General features: G+C 38.6%; 1 protein-coding gene across 1 annotated transcript in view; it reads left to right on the top strand.

Moving 5' to 3' along the window:
* RAPGEF5 (Rap guanine nucleotide exchange factor 5) overlaps positions 1-18,167 on the top strand; it is a 246,904-nt gene that overhangs the window by 141,856 nt on the left and 86,881 nt on the right. The window contains exon 9 of the mRNA XM_030933057.1: positions 2,733-2,858. Coding sequence (XP_030788917.1) covers positions 2,733-2,858 — 126 coding nt within the window. The remainder of the gene's footprint in view (positions 1-2,732; positions 2,859-18,167) is intronic.

The following is an 18,167-nucleotide window of genomic DNA, read 5'->3' as shown; positions in this document are numbered from 1 at the left end:
AACACCATCAGACCTCATGGGACTTATTCACTACCACGAGAACAGCACTGAATAATTCTGCCCCTGTGATTAAATTACCTGTTCCTGGTTCCTCCTACAGCATGTGGGGATTATGGGAACTACAATTCAAGATGATATTTGGGAGGCGGACACTGCCAAACCATATCAGATATATATCTGGAGAATATTAAAATGAGAATATTATAAATGTTTGTTATTGGGAGAATCCACTCCCGATGTTTAACGTGGGTTCTTTTCTATTTCCTAAGTGTCTCAGCTGGGTTGAGAAATAAAGGGAAAGAGCACAAGAGAGAGAGATTTAAAGCTGGGTGTCCAGTGGAGACATCACATGTCGGCAGGATCCGTGATGTTCCCCGAGCTGTAAAACCAGCAAGTTGTTATTAGTGATTTTCAAAAGGGGAGGGAGTGCACGAATAGGGTGTGGGTCACAGAGATCACATACTTTGCAAGGTGATAAAATATCACAAAGCAAATGGAGGCAGGGTGAGATCACAGGACCACCGGATGAGGTGAAATTAAAATTGCTAATGAAGTTTCGGGGCACGGATTGTCATTGATAACATCTTATCAGGAAATAGGGTTTGAGAGCAGATAACCTGTCTGACCACAATTTATTAGGTGGGAATTTTCCTCGTCCCAATAAGCCTGGGAGCGCTGTAGGAGACCGGGGCTGATTTCATCCCTTCGGCTTCAACCATAAAAGACAAGACGTCTTAAAAAGGGGCCATCTATAAACCCACCTTCAGGGCGCATTGTCTTTCTCTGGGATGTTCCTTGCTGAGAAAAAGAATTCAGCGATATTTCTCCTATTTGCTTATGAAAGCGGAGAAATATAGCTGTGTTCTGTCCGGCTCACCGGTGGCCAGTTCAGTTACCTCTCTTGTTCCCTGAACATCGCTGTTACCCTGTTCTTTTTTCTTTTTCAAGATGCCCAGATTTCATGTTGTTCAAACACAGGTGCTTGCAAACAATTTGTGCAGTTGATACAATCACAGGGTCCTGAGGCGACATTCATCCTCCTCAGTTTACAAAGAAGATGATGGGCTTTAGAGATTAAAGTAAAGACAGGCATAGGAAATCACAAAGATATTCATTGCAGAAGTGATAGGTGTCCATGAAATCTTCACAATTTATGTTCAGAGATTACAGTAAAGACAGGTGTAAGAAATTATAAAAGTATTAATTTAGGGAACTAATAGATGTCCATGAAATCTTCACAATTTATGTTCTTCTGCTGCAGCTTCAGTCGGTCCCTCCGTTCGGGGTCCCTGACTTCCCGCAATAGTTTGTATTTAAATATTTGAAAGAATGTCACATTGTATGAAGAATAGGCCTACTTTCCATTGCTTTAAAAGGCAGAACTAGTCCTCACGGATTGAAGTTAAATGGTTTCAGTTTTGTCTAGTGTGATAAGAGTAAGGGACTTTCCAACAAGCCTGGCTATCCAACAGAGTACAGACTGTCTTAAGACAAACTTAGGTCCCTGTCCAAGGAAACTTTAGAAAGGAACTGAAAAGCCACTTGTGAGGATGTTGTAAAAATCTCTGACTTTGGTGGAGGAATTCCACTTGCTGTCCTCTAGGAGTCTGTGATGTGGGCCACTTCAGAAATTTTTTGTTTATTTCCTTCCTAGTTGGACAAACTGCTAGTTAAAGAGATACCACAGCCCCTGGGAATAGTTAGTCATTGCTTTGCAGGAATGGTTCCATTTCTCTGCTGCCCACTCAACAACATGGGTATCTTGAGCACAAACCGTTAAGATCATGAAGTTTGGATTCTTCGCCGGCCCCTTTGCTATATTTGGTCATGTTATGGAGTATATTCAAATCCTGTAGGTTATGTTGAGGAAAACGGATTCCCTAGTTTTGACTGCTCCTGCCAAGTATAACTTTGGATTTCTTTATTAGATCATGTCTTGGTATGTCAGTATGAACCATTTTGGAAAGAATTTGAGCAGAAACACTTCATAATTAGTGTGTTAGAATGAACTTTTTTCTTTTTCCTATTTCAAAGTCTTAGATTCACCTCCCTCCTCCATTATTATTTAGGCACTTTGACCTAATGTAAAATATGATGCTTTATGGATCATTTCCAAACCCCAAGGAAGGAAATTTCGAGCTTTCTTTTTCCAATCCCTTATTTTTAGCAAACTATTTCACCATCTTTTATGCACTATTAGTGGTATTTTACTGATGCCCCATACTAATTTTCCAATTGTGAAAAAATTTATCTTGTGATCTTGTTGTTAAGGGTTTATTTACATATGGAATAATTTGTTGTGGGGCTAAAGAATTGGGGTGTTGTATACTGTTATTTTTAGGGCTCTGTATCACTTCGCCCTTTCACCAGTGTGGTTCCTGGCTAACTTTCCCATGAGTTTTTAACCTCTTGCTAGGCTTTGCTTATGTAACAGGAAACAGGCTGTCAGGAACAAACAAACAGGAGCCTATCAGGCGCACACTTAGTAGCAAATGATTTAGTTTGCTCTTAAAGTAGAGTGATATGCAGACTCAACTTTAAGTCTTTTGGCATGGTGCTCCTAGATTATAATAATGTAACTTCAGTTTTTGAAAGGCAAAATATTTTCCCAAGACCATGATTTAATCCAGGCAGTGGAAAAGATGAGCTTATTATAAGGTGAACTTTGCGGTGGTGTCATGTCCTGGGACTGTGGTTTTAAGTATATCTTCGCTTTTTCTCCAACTCTTAAGGCAGGGGTGATGTGCAAGCTTCAAGAAAGAGATGAAATCGGACGAATTGAACTAGTTCAGAAGCTGGCAAGAGAAAACTATCAGTTTTTGCAGACGGACAAAAAAGAACAGGAGAAGTCTGAACACGTAAGCCTTTTGCCTCTTGGGGATGCAGGTTTGAAGGGGTGGAAAATGTTTCTGCCTGATTGCATGTTTGAACAAAAGACTATTTAATTTTAAATTCTTTAGGTTTTGGGGTTTTTTTCCCCCCAAGAGCATCCTCCTTAGTAAAAATGACAGCGCTCATAGTTCTAAGCAAGTGGCTTATGACACTGGATTTATAAGAGACTCTTCTCATAAGTAAATTATGTAGAAATATGAGAATACATTTAAGCAAATATGAATCCTTATCTATTTATGATCCTGCTTGGGTGGCTTTCAAGTTTGATTTTGGAAGTTTTGCCTTATCGTATAGTTTGTAGAATATGAATTTTGAAAAAACATTTCAACATATTTTTATGTTTAGTACAGAGGTGGATCTAGTTGCCAAATGAATGTGTCCTAAGTCACTAGAAATAGATAAAAACACAAAAACAGATTATAGATGCTCTCACCAAGTGAGAGGGTCAGAAGGGAGTTTTCCCAGTATCTTATGAAGGCTTGTGTTCCAACAAGAGTTATATTGTTTGAATACAGTTAAAACTGGAGGAAAGGGACGTTCCGCTTGGTCCTCCTGAAAGCAGTTATTCAGATTGAGCCTTAGAACTGAGAATGCTGCCGTCATGCTGAGAAGACAATGGGACCACTTTCTTGTGCCACACATTGTTATCTGTTGACTTGGTTGTTGGTGGTTGTAAGACTTCACTCTCAGTGCTGCACTATCCAGGATTGCTCATGAAGGGGAACATTCCTCTGTGCTTATACGTGTGTCATTCTCTGACTTTTGTTTTTCCTTGAGATTTTATTTCAGCCCTTTCCAGGGGGGAAAACATTGCTTCATGCTTTTTCTGCTCCAAGTCTATTAATACAAATGGCAGGGTTTTACTGAGAAGGAGAGGAGGTAAGATGCTCAAGGCTGGCTGGCTGCTTAATTTAATAACACAGCACTTCTCTAACAGTGAGACGTCGAATTGTAACAGTTGGTGTCTCAAGAAAGGGAATAATTAGGCAGTTTCAAAGCTTTGTGATTGAATTGTTTCAGAGGTGACTATTGACTTTAAGTGTGGATATAGGTCTCAGGCAACCTTCACTTTGCTTGGAACTATTGAAAAATTTAGCACCTTTTTCAAGTTGTTAAAAGCACCCTGAAGTTTGACTACATCATAGACTGACTCCTAACCACTGCTGTGTCCTTAGGATATTTGAATATCCTAGTGTGCAGCTTAAATTTTTCAAAAAATTTCCTTTTGATTCATTTTAATTAGATGAGCAACAGTTTTTCATATGCCATATTTTATTGATTTCAAGATGCACACTTTCCCCACAGTAGTCTTAACAATCGATGATATGAAAACATGTCATAGTTTAATTGTGAGCATTTCTCTTTCCTTATAGTTCTTAAAATGAATGCTGTATCTTACAACTGATTGCAAATTAGGTGCAGTAAACCAGTAACAACTTCAGGTATGGTAAGATCTTTCAAAAATCAAACAGTAGAACAGTAGGGTACCACTTCACCAAAGTTAGAAATCATAAGCTTTAGGCTTGTGATTAAGGCTTATGACAAAACAACTTTGCACTTATTAAAAAGATACCTGTGTGTTGTCTTTGTTGTATATTTAGTTCAGTCCAGAATATTATAAGTAGTCACAGCCAATGAGATTATAATACTCTTCAAATCTGTAACTATAGAAATCTACACTTGGGGCTGATAATTGTAAAGGCTTTTAACATGAGGCAGAAATTTAGTGATTGAAGATTTGCAGCTTTGCTATGGTTATATGCTCTGTAACCTTTAAACCTTCACTTCATTTGTAAAATAGACACTAACATTTTTTACTTCTTGCGTGACTGTTATATAATGGGTGCATTAACAACTCTGAAACGTTTTTGTTTCTGAGACGAAAGATGCTGTGTAATATTGGAATTACAACTTTTTGTATATAGACGTTCCTGTGAAGCTTAAAATAAGGAAAGGAATATTAGGGATCTTTCTTTCTAGTGATAACTATAAATGAAGCCATTCTGTCATCTCCCTTCTGCAGGATGACACCAGTGGAATCTCTCAACTCTCCAAACTGATATTGATGTAGCACTCCTCTAAACGAATTATTTGATACTAGATGCTTATACTTTTTGCAGTAATTTATTAGGAATAAAAACCACCTGCTAATTCACTTCAATCTTATGTCTGGGGCATTTGATGTACCTGTACCTTTGCTTAGCCCTTAAGCTCACAGTGTTCATGAAGGTAGTGCAGCGTTTTCATTTTTCCTGTCCTCGCTTTCTTTACAATAGCAGTCGTCTGCTCTTCATAGAAACTCAGTTCCGACACACAGCATGGACAGAGGAAACTGCAGTTTACTTAATGTAAACCTAGGTCTGCAGTTTCCTCTTCTTGTTATAACAATAATGACCAAACCCTGAAGTTACATACAGATTTCCTTTCTTTTATGATTTTAAAATGCTTCATCGACCTCATTCACCATTCCTGGGCCAAAGCTAGTTAAGTAGACCGTGATAAAATTTGAGTTAGAACCCAAGTTGCCTATTGAGTCATCCTTTTGACTAACCTTCATTACTTTTCCAGTTCTAGAATGCCACATAGATGCCAAAGAGAGAGCTAATTTGCAGCACTACTGCATGGGGAAAGACATAAATTTGATAGAATAAAGCCTTTGTTGCTGGTACATCTTGTTACAAATTGAAGGGGATTACAGCTTTCTTAGTAGGCATTTCTAATATTTTCTTAACTGCTAAATGCTGTGATTATAAATGCATGCCATTAGAGAAATGCTTCACTCTGTGCTTTTGCCGAGGTGTTTCTGAAATTTAAAAAGTTAAATGTATAATTATCGCAGGCTTCTCAGGAAGCACTCCATTTTTCTATTTTCTATTAACTAGCTGTAGGCGCAATTAGCAAGCACTCATTCCTACGTGTTGAAAATTATTATGGAAGGACTTTCAGAAGGGGAAAGAAATTGGCTGTGTCTTCTAAACATTATGATAGTAGAGTTAACATTGAGCTGTTGGTTCTTTAAAGAAATTATCTCTGTGTAGGCATTGTATTTCCTAGCCTCAATTCTGTGACTGTGCCAATAGAGGAAGGGACACGTGTTATCAGATGGGGACTTTTGAGCATGACCCTGAAGAATGACTAATGGTCATAGAAGAAGGCAGGGGACAGCATTCTAGGCAGAGGGACCCACGGGAAGACACATAACTGCAGTCCTGGTGATTCCTAGGGAATGGAGAGGGGTGGGCTGGGAGGCAGCCTAAAATTCCATTATGAAAGACTGGTAAGCTACCCTAACGAGCTTAAACTTGCCTTTTGGCAAAGGAAAGCCATCAAATAAGGGAAGTGGCATGATCAGATGTGGCCTTTGTAAGATCTCTCTGGCATTGCTTTAGAGGAATAATTGAGTGAAGAAGAGGGAAATGTTGGAAAGAACCTTTAGAAAGCTACTGTAGTGAGTCAGGTAAGAGGTGCTAGCTAGCCTGAACTGGGGCAGTGACCATAAGAACGGAGGCGGGAGTAAATGTGGAAAGTCATTTACACAGTAAAATTGACAGAATTCAGTGACTGGTAATGGGGGATGTGCATGCTGTTTTATAGTAAGCAATTTTGAAGGATTCTTTGGTATAGTGGCAGACATAAGAATGTTCTGTTTCTTACCACCTTTGCCAGAAAGCTACATAAGCCATTTACCTTACTTTGTTTGCCTACAGTTTGCTTCAGGTGGCTGAGATGTTCGTATTATCTCACTGACAAATTGTTAGGTGGGGTTCTGGCAAACACTATGGGGACAACACAAACTTTTCATTCCAGAACCCTTTGAAAATACCTTAAACAGAGAGAATCTCTGGTAGCTCCCAAATAAACTGACACATTTGGCCAGAGCTTTGGCATTTGCTGCAATATGTGTGCCTTCCTGAGAATTAACTGGGATTTTAGGGTTGCTCTCCTGATCTGTGTAGTCTGAGTTGGTGTTACTATACTTCTATTCTAGAATACTCTCTGTCATCCATTTATTCACTAACTTCTGTTTAAGCCGATGTCATAGAGGAGCCAGACTAACTATGGTGGCTCCTGCCCTCAAGAAGTATAGTCTAGTTGTGGAGAAAAAATATCCACACAAATGGCTGAGATACAAGGAAGCAGTGAAGAGAATCCCAAGAGAGATACATAGGAGTCTGAAGAAGAATTTACACCTGAGGAAGCAGGATTCTTATATAGGGCAGAAGTAGAGTTTGACCTGGACCTTCAATTAGGTTTTGGGTTGGATTTAAAGAATCCACATTGAAGAAAAGTATTCCTAGTGGGAAGACTAGCATTAGAAAATGCACAGAGATACCAACATACTAGTTGCTTTTTGGAACTCTGAAACGATTTCATGTTGCCGGAATACCAAGAGTTGCGGGTGTGGGAGGGGAGGCAGGAGAAGGAAGATTTCATGAGAAATGAGATTGGGACCAGACTGTGGAGGATTTTGAGGGCTGAGAAGTTTTACTTCATTCTAAAAATAATGAGGACCGACTGAGCATTTGGTTTTCTAACTTTTCCTAAGGAAGATGGTTGAGGCAGGGCCTTCATGAGATAAATTACATTATTTCAGTCTGACTGAATAGTGACTGAATAGTGAGGGAGCTGAAGAGGGATTAAGCAGACTTGGGCCCAGAGTGAATTCAAGTCTGATTGCCTCTGGAGGGTGTCTTCCTTCAGCCTTCATCACTGGAGTGAGGACTGATAGGTGGCCCAGAAACCAACGTAACCGGAACCACAGCAGTCCTGTGAAAGAGGGTATGCACTCAGAGGGCAGCCCTGGAGGACAGAGACAGAAAGAATACGTAGGGAGGGATGGGGGGTGGGGGGCAGGGATGCAGAAAAAGAAAAGGTGCTTGCCCAGTTGTTACTTAGATTTGAAAAGCTTATAAACTCTTCACAATTTATTTTCAGCAAAATAGTTACATCAAAGTATGTGTCTAGATGGATGTGGGTCCTATTTTCAGGACCATAGCTGCACTGTTTACCAGAAAACTGAGCCTGTATTTTTCCTGAAATGTAGTTTATGCTTTGTAGTGTATTAAATTGTAGATTAGAAATACCGACAATAGCTCCTAAACCGACTTCCTGACTTCCAACTGTAGAAATGAGCAGTATCTGTAAAATGTATGTGAAAACCTTGTTCAGCAATACTTTCCCTAGGGATCCTGTCTGTATCCCTCCCTTGCCCCACCCCATTTTCTTCTGTTCCTTTGTTAAGTCCGGGGACCCACCCTACTTCCTTCCCCTTTTCTAATTCACTCATGAAATATGGATGGGTGGGAAGGGGATTTTGCACACTCTGAAACTGCATCTTGGCACAGTCTGCTGCCAGGGTAGGGTCTCTATCACTCAGCCTCAACCGGAATTTCCTTTTCCCTGTTTCCTGCAGCCTCATCCTGGAATTCTGCCTACGTCAAAGGGTTCCTTGTTTAAGGATTACGAGGGGAGAAGTGGTTTGGAGTATTCTGGCTGCTGTCACGCTTATTTTACATATTGAAAGTTGGTCTCTACCTTTTTCCAACTTTCATTTTGTCTGTATTTTTTAAGCAGTTAAATATAAGGTGAAAATCTTCTTTTTACGCTATATGAATTACTAAAAGGAAAAGAGGTTTTATCATTGTTTTCAAACTTATAATTATACATCTAGGTAAGTAAAGTTTCAAGGAATCCCCAGCATTATTTGAAGTTTATCAGTATTTAGTTTAACCAAGAAACCACTTACTAAAGAGAAGTAGAACTTTGTAACACTATTGTAATGGAATTGAAAGTCAGAACTACGGTATAATAGGCAATTCATAATACATTAAGTTGCCTGATTATAAACTGAGAAATCACCTCATTGAAACCAGTTTATTTTTCTTAATAACAAAATCCTGACTTTGTGTTGGGTTGGTATTAAAGTATGGAATTAGGCTTCCTGGAGTGAGTTATTATAGTCCATTTTTAATAGGGAATAATATGGCCACAGAGTAACAAAAAAGTAGAAGTAGTTCTTGCCTCCAAGAAGTTTACAGTCTAGGTGGGGAAAGAATTTCTACGTGGAAAACAGTTAACCATTCAAGACAGCATTTAATGAAGTGTCTAAATAAGACATTTAGAGGAAAGTAAAATCTGGCAAACACATTTCACAACTGCAGCAAACCATGCTCTTCTCATTTACTTAGGAACAAGGTTTACAAGTTTGGTTCACTCTGTGTGCTCTTTAAATTCTAGCTTTTCCTCCAGAAAAATAGCAGTTAACTGCCAGTGGAAGTCAGTGGTGTGCTCCTGCTGTCTGGTGGAGCCATCTGCTCATTAGCTGTATTTTTAGGTTCTCACAAGAAGCCCACTGCAAGTCCTAACATTTAAAAAAAAATTAGTTTGAGCATTTTTGGAGAGGAATTTGTCATTATGCTATTTTTTTAAAGTGCTCAAGTTTATTTTAAAAGGCCCAATTAAGAACATTGATACTGGCTCAGTTCGTTTGATTTATCAAACTCATGTTATCAAAGGGTCTTTTTATTCTCTGCTGTACAGATGCTACTCCTAGCTTTATTAGGTTCTAATTCTTGTAAAATTAAAATAGCCATATCATCTGCAATATGGTTGAAAAATCATTAAAGTGAAGATTGAAAAACAAGTTGTCATTGTTTTTTTGCCCTCACCCTCCTCCCCCAGTGGTATATCTCACTCCAGACCCCAGGTGACCTTATATTCTTTTCTTCTCTACCCCCAAGAAGGCCTGATCTGCATTAACATAACAGTGTTACTACCATATAGACTGGTGTCTGATCAGGCGACACTAGAAACTTTTGCCAGGCTGGTGTTATTTGGGTTTATAATGAATGCTTTAAGACAAAAAGTTTAGGGAAAGGATGCACAGACGGATGGAGAGTTGTTCATGATAACTGTGTACTACTGAGGTTTAGAAAAATAAAAAGAAGAGATGTCAAGAAGTAAAGACACATAGGTAGCAACTTACAGTGTGGCTTGGTTCCCAAAGGACTGCCCTACGACATCTCTGACCTCATGAGCTAATGCTCTGCGAGAAACTCAGAGACTGAATTCACAGTTTACCTGTGTGGTCAGCATCCAAGTGCTGTGGAGGCATTTAACGGTGACCTTGGCTAGTCTAGGGAGTCATGTACATTTACCTGAGAGAAAGACAGAATCTGAAGGGTCATGAGAGCTATGAAAAGTGAGGAGGGATTGGTATTCCAGGCAGAGGAAAGAACACATGTGATAACACGAGGGCCTGATGTGGAGAAGAGAGCAGCTTTAGAAGCAGAACCAACCAGCTGGAACCTAAGTGTGGACTGTGGATGGGAGAGGTAGGGCCAGGTGAAGAAGGCACAGGAGCTGGAGGATGCAGGACCTGTGGGTTTATCCAAACATTGTGTGCTAAGAGCAATAGCAAGCTCTTGTGTAGAATTTAAGCAAGAGGGAAAAATGATTAGATTTGAATTTTTAACATTCCTCCATTGCAATGTGGGAACAGATTTGAAGGAGAAGAATGGGTCACATTCACTCCTTCAAAGCTTTCTGGTCCCCCTTTCTTCACAGTCCTGTCAATTTCATATTAAGTAGTAACCAGCATACATACAAGGGATTTGCTGTGGGCAGCCCAAGTCAGGGGACTTCAGTTCCAGTGAAGACAGAATGTCCAGTGATAGTTCACTTCTAATTTATTACCTTTTCCCTAAAGTATACTGTTATATCACCATTTTTCTTTTAAAAGTTGACTTGGAGTCAGTCCTATTTTTGTAGAAATGAATTTTGTGCATGCACATAATATGAATATCTTTTGTTAATAAACACCATACAGGTAGATATGTTCACTTTAAATACAACTTACTGTGCTGTATATTTGCCTTATATTGATTCAGCCAAAGTTTGATGATTTCTGAGTCATTCATATACTTTGGTTGCTAAAGATGAGGAAAAGGAATTTATAAAAGATCTCCATGTAGGATGCAAAGAACCTTTTTTTCCTTTTGCAGTGGGAAGTGGGTGGAAAGGAAAAATTCCATCTGGCATCCAGCAGTCCTAAATGTTGTTTTAAGATAGCAAAAATAGAAGATTGCTGAAAATATCATAACAGAACATAACAGACTGTGGGCAAGTGTACAGTACATTTTTTCTAATAAATCATGCTAAATATGCATATTTTACTTACAACATGACCAAGTTCTTGTTTGCTGTTACATAAAAATTTGTCTTTATTTTTTGTAATAAAATTATCTGCTCTCTTTTTGAAGCGAAAAGGATGATTGTTTTGGTCTGAAGAGGTCAATGTTGCAGTACTTAGGTTTAACTGGAATAGGTTTTTGAATTTTGCGGTTTTCCCCTCTTTTTCCAGCATTTCCCTCCTACATTTAAAAACATGGAGAAATAAGATATGGCATGTATGTTCATTTATTGCACATTTGTACATAAGTGAACAAGGCTCAACCATTTTAACAAATCCTTGTAAATGCCCTCTTTGTTCAGGTTCCAGGAATGACTGGGCATGACTGAGGCAAAAGTGAGTCAGAGTAAAGGATTAGGGGCACCTCAAGATCCAAGAAACACATAATAGGAGAGAATAATGGTGATAATGAGACAATTAAGATGTCAGAAAGTGGCTTGGAGGTATGGATTCACAAGAAGGCTTAAAAAACTTAATGAGTCATAAAGCATATCTGGGTGACCTCAGAGGTGGGAGTTGGGGTGGAATGTGTCCAGGTAAAATTTTTGCCCTCCATCATCAAAGAGAGGAGAGAGTGGTACTTCATACAGATAGTTCTTAAAACCTTTCATGATCTTGCCTTGGCTAGGATTTATAGAAGTAGAACAAGCTTTATGTTGACACCCCTGTGAATAAAGAATTCTTAACATTCCCCAAATGGCACAATGCATAATAAAATCCCAAGGTGAGTTTTATGGTTGATGGATGCTATCACTTTCTCCCTATTCAGTCAACTTATTGTTATTACAAATTGGGGGTTTGTGATGATGCATTATTTTTCACCATCGATCTGAGTAGTCTGGAGTTTTCCTCTGAGAGTCATAGGCATTAGAAAGAACTTTAGATATCATGTGTCTTAATGGCTTGGGGAAGGAAATCTTTATTTCTCAAACTGGCACCTGCTAAATAGGATTATAAGCAGTTTCCTCTAAAATGGGCAAAATACATTCTATGACCATTAGTTCTGTTGGAAGTGCATTAGTCCCAAGAAAATGTTAAAACATTTCCACTGATAATATTCTTCTAGTAAAAGTAGATACCTTTTAGCCTCTGTAATCAGAAGCAATTTTGTTAATAACTTATTAACAAGTATATACAACACTTCTTTTGAACTGCTCCTACCCTACCTATTAGCAGTTAGCCCATCGAAAATTAGTGACTCATGAAAGTGGGCACAAACAATTTGGCCACCAAAAAATAAATGGGATCATTCAGTTCTTCTCATTAAACACCCATCTGGAAGTACATGTCTAAAAATTATCTCAGTATTAAAACAACACTCAGGTATAACTCTAAAAACGGGGGGCGGGGGGAGGGAGAAGGATAATTGAAGTTACAGACATAATACTGTCCTCTCTAATAATATGTATGAGTGGAATTTTAAAAGATATGTACTTAAAACTGTACGAAATGGAGACATGAGAGCACACACAGCCCAAGTTGGTATTGATTTATACCTACAGGTTTGTGACTAAAGGGTAAGCCAAGAAAGGGATGAAAGGAAGATCTTGAGCCTGAACAAGGACGACTTCTGCCTATTCCTTAAAATCTGAGAAAAGAAACTTTGGAACAAAAGAGAGAGCCAGTTTTATTCTGATTGTCTTTAAGGAATATACTTGAATGCCAGATGTTTGTGCACAGAAGCCTTTCATGACTTGTTGAACTATTAAATGCCATTTCCATGATAATTTGGCAATCACATCTGACCTTTATCTCAATTGTCAGTAGATCCCACTTCCATCCCAAGTCAGTAAATCTAAGTTCCTGTCCTTTAGTATTACTCATAAACTTGGCACATAGAGGAGATGTGCACAGACCTGACAGAATTCACCACACCCTGGAAAGAACCTTATTAATAACGATCAGAGTGGCTGTAGGTACCTTCAGCATCTGCAGCTGCACCAATAATGGTGCCCCGCCCTTTGTGGTTTGCGATTTTTGCATCTTAGCTCTGACTTCTACTTTATGTTCCACATCTGGCTAGTCCAGTTCTTCCGTAGAATCTTTGGGAAAGAAAGTAGCAAAAGAGTGTCTTGTTGGTCTCATTTTGGTCCAAACCCAAGTTTTTAGATTGCTTCAATCCAGACTAAAGAAGCAAAAAATGGTGACTTTTCCTTCTGAGTGATAGATGATAGTAGGCTGCAGACATCTCAGTCTAGGGGACCCTATAAAAAAGAAGAGTTGGGCAGCACAGGCCTGTGGAAGACCCAGTGAAGGGAATTACTCTTTAGCTGAATGTGATGAGCCAGAGACACAGGGATTTTGGTCACACTGAGGTCTTCAGACAGAGGCCAGCATCCCTTATAATCATCCCTATGATCTCTGCTGAACTGATCAGACATTTAGTTTCTCCACCATTAGCAGCTTAATTCAGATTCCTTCATTTGAATGCACAGAGATGATTACAAAGAGTTATACTAGTCAAGTTAGAAGGCAATCAAATAGCTCTTTAGCTTGTTGCCACCAGTGGTGGTCATTCAGTGACAATACATAAAGTTAACTTTGTTGATGGCCTAAATAATTTTAGTGTCAGTACAACCTTTTTTTTATAAGTAGAGCAAAATTTAAAAATATCTGGCCAAGATTTATTCTTACCTTCATTCACTGAGAAAAGCATTTGTTGAGCACCTATGAACAAGACATCACATGAAATAGAACAGAGACAGAAATGAGCAAGGTGTGATGTGAGCCCCAAAGATACCAGCATTTAATGAGACAGAAGCATGTGAAATGAGACAGAAGCATGTGAAAACCCAGACAGGAAAACCCAGTAAAGAAGAAGGGCAAAAACACACAGAAGAAAGGGCCAGGAAAGGCTTCCAGATGGGAGGAGAAAGTGCACTTTGAATAAGGTATTTGTTTCCAGAAAATTGTTTTCTTACATTCCTGTAAGGCATTTGCTAAATTAAGCATCATCTTTTTTACTTCCTGGGTTATGGCCAGGTCAGGACATAAATTATAAATGACAAAGATTATAAATCTCAAATCTAAAGGAGGTTGCACATTGGAGTTTACAATTCATTCCCTTCCCCATTTTCTAGCTACAAAATACACTTTTCCAAAAAAAACAATTGAGTATACTATACATAGTCCTTGGCCTGTTTCACTGATTGAATTTGTTTTTGGAAACAGGCTTCATCTGGAAGAGGTTTACAGGTGTTTAACAGTCCAGAATAAAGTAGCAGGCAACTTGCCGGAATTTATAGCACATTTCTGCTAAAGAATTTTTGTTGTTTAAAGTTGTTCTCCTACTGTAAAAGTAATATATGCCCTCCATAGAGAATTCAGAAATAATAGAAAACTACAAGGAGGAAAATAAAAATTTAATGATAAACCGCTATTTCCTCCCCCCACCCCCTTGCTGTCCCCAATCTTTGTATTCTGAGACTTTCCTCATATTTTCATAACATGCTTTACTTAGCTACCCTTCCCTGGGGGAATTTGCTATTATAAACTATAATGCACAACTCTCCAAAAATCTTTACCTAAGTTTATATTCTTAAAGATAAATTCCTAGCAGCAGAATTACTACTTATAAATATAAACTGCATTACTATCTTTTATGTTTTTGCTCAACCACTTTCCATAAAGCTTGGCTAGTTTTTACTTAAATCAGCAATATACGAAATTACTTGTTTTGTAATCCGTTCATCTTAGCTTTCACCTTCATTGAGTGTTATAATTCTGAGTAGGAGAAACTATGTATCTTTGTTAGGTTGATGGTGGGGCAAGGGAGAGGGAGGAAAATACTATCTTGTTCAAATGTACATTTCTAGTGAAATTGAATATTTGCAACTTATATCAACCTATTTTTCTTTCTTCTACAAGTACTTTATTTTTCTCCTTTCTCATTTTTCTCACTGAAATTTTCTCATTGATTTGGACAGTTATTTATATATGAAGGATATAAAATTTTGTCACATTTGTTGCATATTGTTTTCCTCAGTTTGTTTTCTACTTAGTTTGTTTCCTAATTAGTTTTTTTTTAAATATATACTCTAAGTTCTAGGGTACATGTGCACAACATGTAAGTTTGTTACATATGGATACATGTGCCATGTTGGTGTGCTGCACCCATTAACCCGTCATTTACATTAGGTATATCTCCTAATGCTATCCCTCCTCCCTCCCCCCACCCCACAACAGGCCTCGGTGTGTGATGTTCCGCTTCCTGTGTCCAAATGTTCTCATTGTTCAGTTCCCACCTATGAGTGAGAACATGTGGTGTTTGGTTTTCTGTTCTTGCGATAGTTTGCTGAGAATGATGGTTTCCAGCAGCATTCATGTCACTACAAAGGACATGAACTCATCCTTTTTTATGGCTGCATAGTATTCCATGGTGTATATGTGCCACATTTTCTTAATCCAGTCTGTCATTGATGGACATTTGGGTTGGTTCCAAGTCTTTGCTATTGTGAATAGTGCCGCAATAAACATATGGGTGCATGTGTCTTTACAGCAGCATGACTTATAATCCTTTGGGTATATACCCAGTGATGGGATGGTTGGGTCAAATGGTATTGCTAGTTCTAGATCCTTGAGGAATCGCCACAGTGGCTGGAGCTGTTCCTATTTGGCCATCTTGGTGCCGCCTCTCCTAATTAGTTATTTTTATACACATGAGTGAAACTGTTAATTTTTTTATTTTTTAAATTGTCTTTAAAATGAGAAATCCCTTCATTCTGTAAAATTTTATTTTATTTTTTCTGTTCCTTTTGGAGTTGCACTTTTCACTCAGATCTTTTTTTTTTTTTTTTTTTCTTGTGACATGGGTCTCACTCTGTTGCCCAGGCTGGAGTGTGATGGAAAGATCACAACTCACTGCAGCCACAATCCTGCCACCTCAGCCTCCAGAGTAGCTGAGACTACAGGCATGTACCACCACACCCAGCACATTTTTTGATATTTTTGTAGAGACAAGGCCTCACTATGTTGCCCAGGCTGGTCTCCAACTCCTTAGCTCTAGAAATCCTCCCAACTCACCTTCCTAAAGTGCTGGGATTATTAGCATGAGCCACTGAGATTGGCCTCACTTGGATTTTTAATATAGCTGTGATTTATTTTTGTAATGTAAGATTTCTTGATCAACTATTACATGCATAGTTTTTCTTCAGATAATTTACTATTTTATCACTAGCATCAAAGACATTCATTTTGTTCTGGAAGAATTGAAGTTCTGTGATGAACAAACTACCTCCCAAGTTAATATGTTGAGTGCTGATTTAGTAAATCACCTTACCTCTCTGAGCTTCAGTCTTCTCATCTAATAAATTAGGATATTAGAGGTCTAAGATTTCTTCTAGCTCTAAAATTCCTTTCTTAACTTGAAGACACCCTTCCCCCAAAATTCAGCAATATCCATGCTTTTGAGTATTGAACTCTTTCTGGGAAAATGTCACCATTTTATAAAGGATACCAATTGATTACTCAGGAAGTTCTGAGTAGCTCTTTTTTCACTCTGATCGAATATGTCTATCAATGCTAAGAATCATTCTGTTCTTTTATGTTCTAAAAATACTCCAGTGGATAGAACTTCTAAAAATTTACTCTGTGAAATGGTGTTGATACAGGACAGATGGCTGATCTAGCATATCCAGCTAGAAGTGTCTGTTATCAGGACATTAAAATGATATTTCAAGTCAAGTCATTAAATATTTGGAATTGTTTTTCCGAGATCAGAATGTCCTGAGGGTCAAAATCTGGAATTCCCAGATCTCTACAATGAAGGAAATGCTTGCTCTTACTGCCTTGAACCCTTAGAAATACCAAGAAAGTAACCTAGTTCTTGATGTGGTTAGGTTCATTGGCCGCTACCCACTAACTCCAAATTACTGTTTTTAAAACATGCAAATTTTTGTCTCTTAAATGTCTATCTCTCACGTGAAGAATCTACTCTTTGAGAGCATTCCTACGTTTTATTTGAACTTTTATCCCCAGTGTTCAGCACTCGGCTTTCAGTCAGTGTTTGTGGTACTGGAGCTGATAGAAAAGGAAATTGTGGGTGGTTTGAAATGTTTCCCAGAGTCAAGTACTTAAAATCACATCCGTAAAAATCCAAAGTTGTACCAGCTTCAGGATTCCAGTTCACTGGATATTTAAAGTTTTACATTAGAAGTTTTCTACCTTAGAGAATGAACCTGGAAATGATAAGCAGAAAAGGCAGGAAGATTCATCACCAATAGTCACTTTGTAATATAGAAAAATCTTTGGAAGAATCCATCCCTGGTAAAGAGTGGATGCAGACTTTCAGACTTTAATGGATCACAGGTTGTGGCGCAAAGATCTTACCTGGACAGGTTTGTATGTGAGGATTTTGACCTTCTTTGGCACTCCAGGTGCACATTAATATTCAGGAAAAGAGAATTTATTTTTTGTATGTGTTATCATTTTAATACTAATTCCTCACTTAAATACTAATTCCTTTTTTGTTCACCCAGTCTGTCCTCCTGTCCTTTCCACACCTATTCCCTCCCTTAGAGAAAAAGGCAGGGGAGATCTGCCACTATGCAATCAAATTCATCTTTGTCTTATTTTAACCTTCTCTCTTCCTTTTTACCTTCTGGTTTTTTGTTTACTTTTTTGCTTGCCTCTCAAATCATTTTAGCAATATTTAATTACATCTTACATTCTTTTAACCTGTTTTTATTTTATTTTATTTTATTTTATTTTATTTTATTTATTTATTTTTGAGACGGAAGTCTTGCTCTGTCGCCCGGGCTGGAGTGCAGTGGCTGGATCTCAGCTCACTGCAAGCTCCGCCTCCAGGGTTTACGCCATTCTCATGCCTCAGCCTCCCGAGTAGCTGGGACTACAGGCACCTGCCACCTCGCCCGGCTAGTTTTTTGTATTTTTTTTTTTTTTAGTAGAGACGGGGTTTCACCATGTTAGCCAGAGTGGTCTCGATCTCCTTACTTCGTGATCCGCCCATCTCGGCCTCCCAAAGTGCTGGGATTACAGGCTTGAGCCACCGCGCCCGGCCTTAACCTGTTTTTAATACCAACCTCCTGTTACTGTTCCATGCACCAAGAGTGACACTTTGTCTGCC

This window comes from Rhinopithecus roxellana, chromosome 6 (genome assembly GCF_007565055.1).
Source record: "Rhinopithecus roxellana isolate Shanxi Qingling chromosome 6, ASM756505v1, whole genome shotgun sequence".
NCBI lineage: Eukaryota > Metazoa > Chordata > Mammalia > Primates > Cercopithecidae > Rhinopithecus > Rhinopithecus roxellana.
Note: the sequence above shows the minus strand (reverse complement) of the source record. Positions and strands in the feature narration are given on the sequence as shown.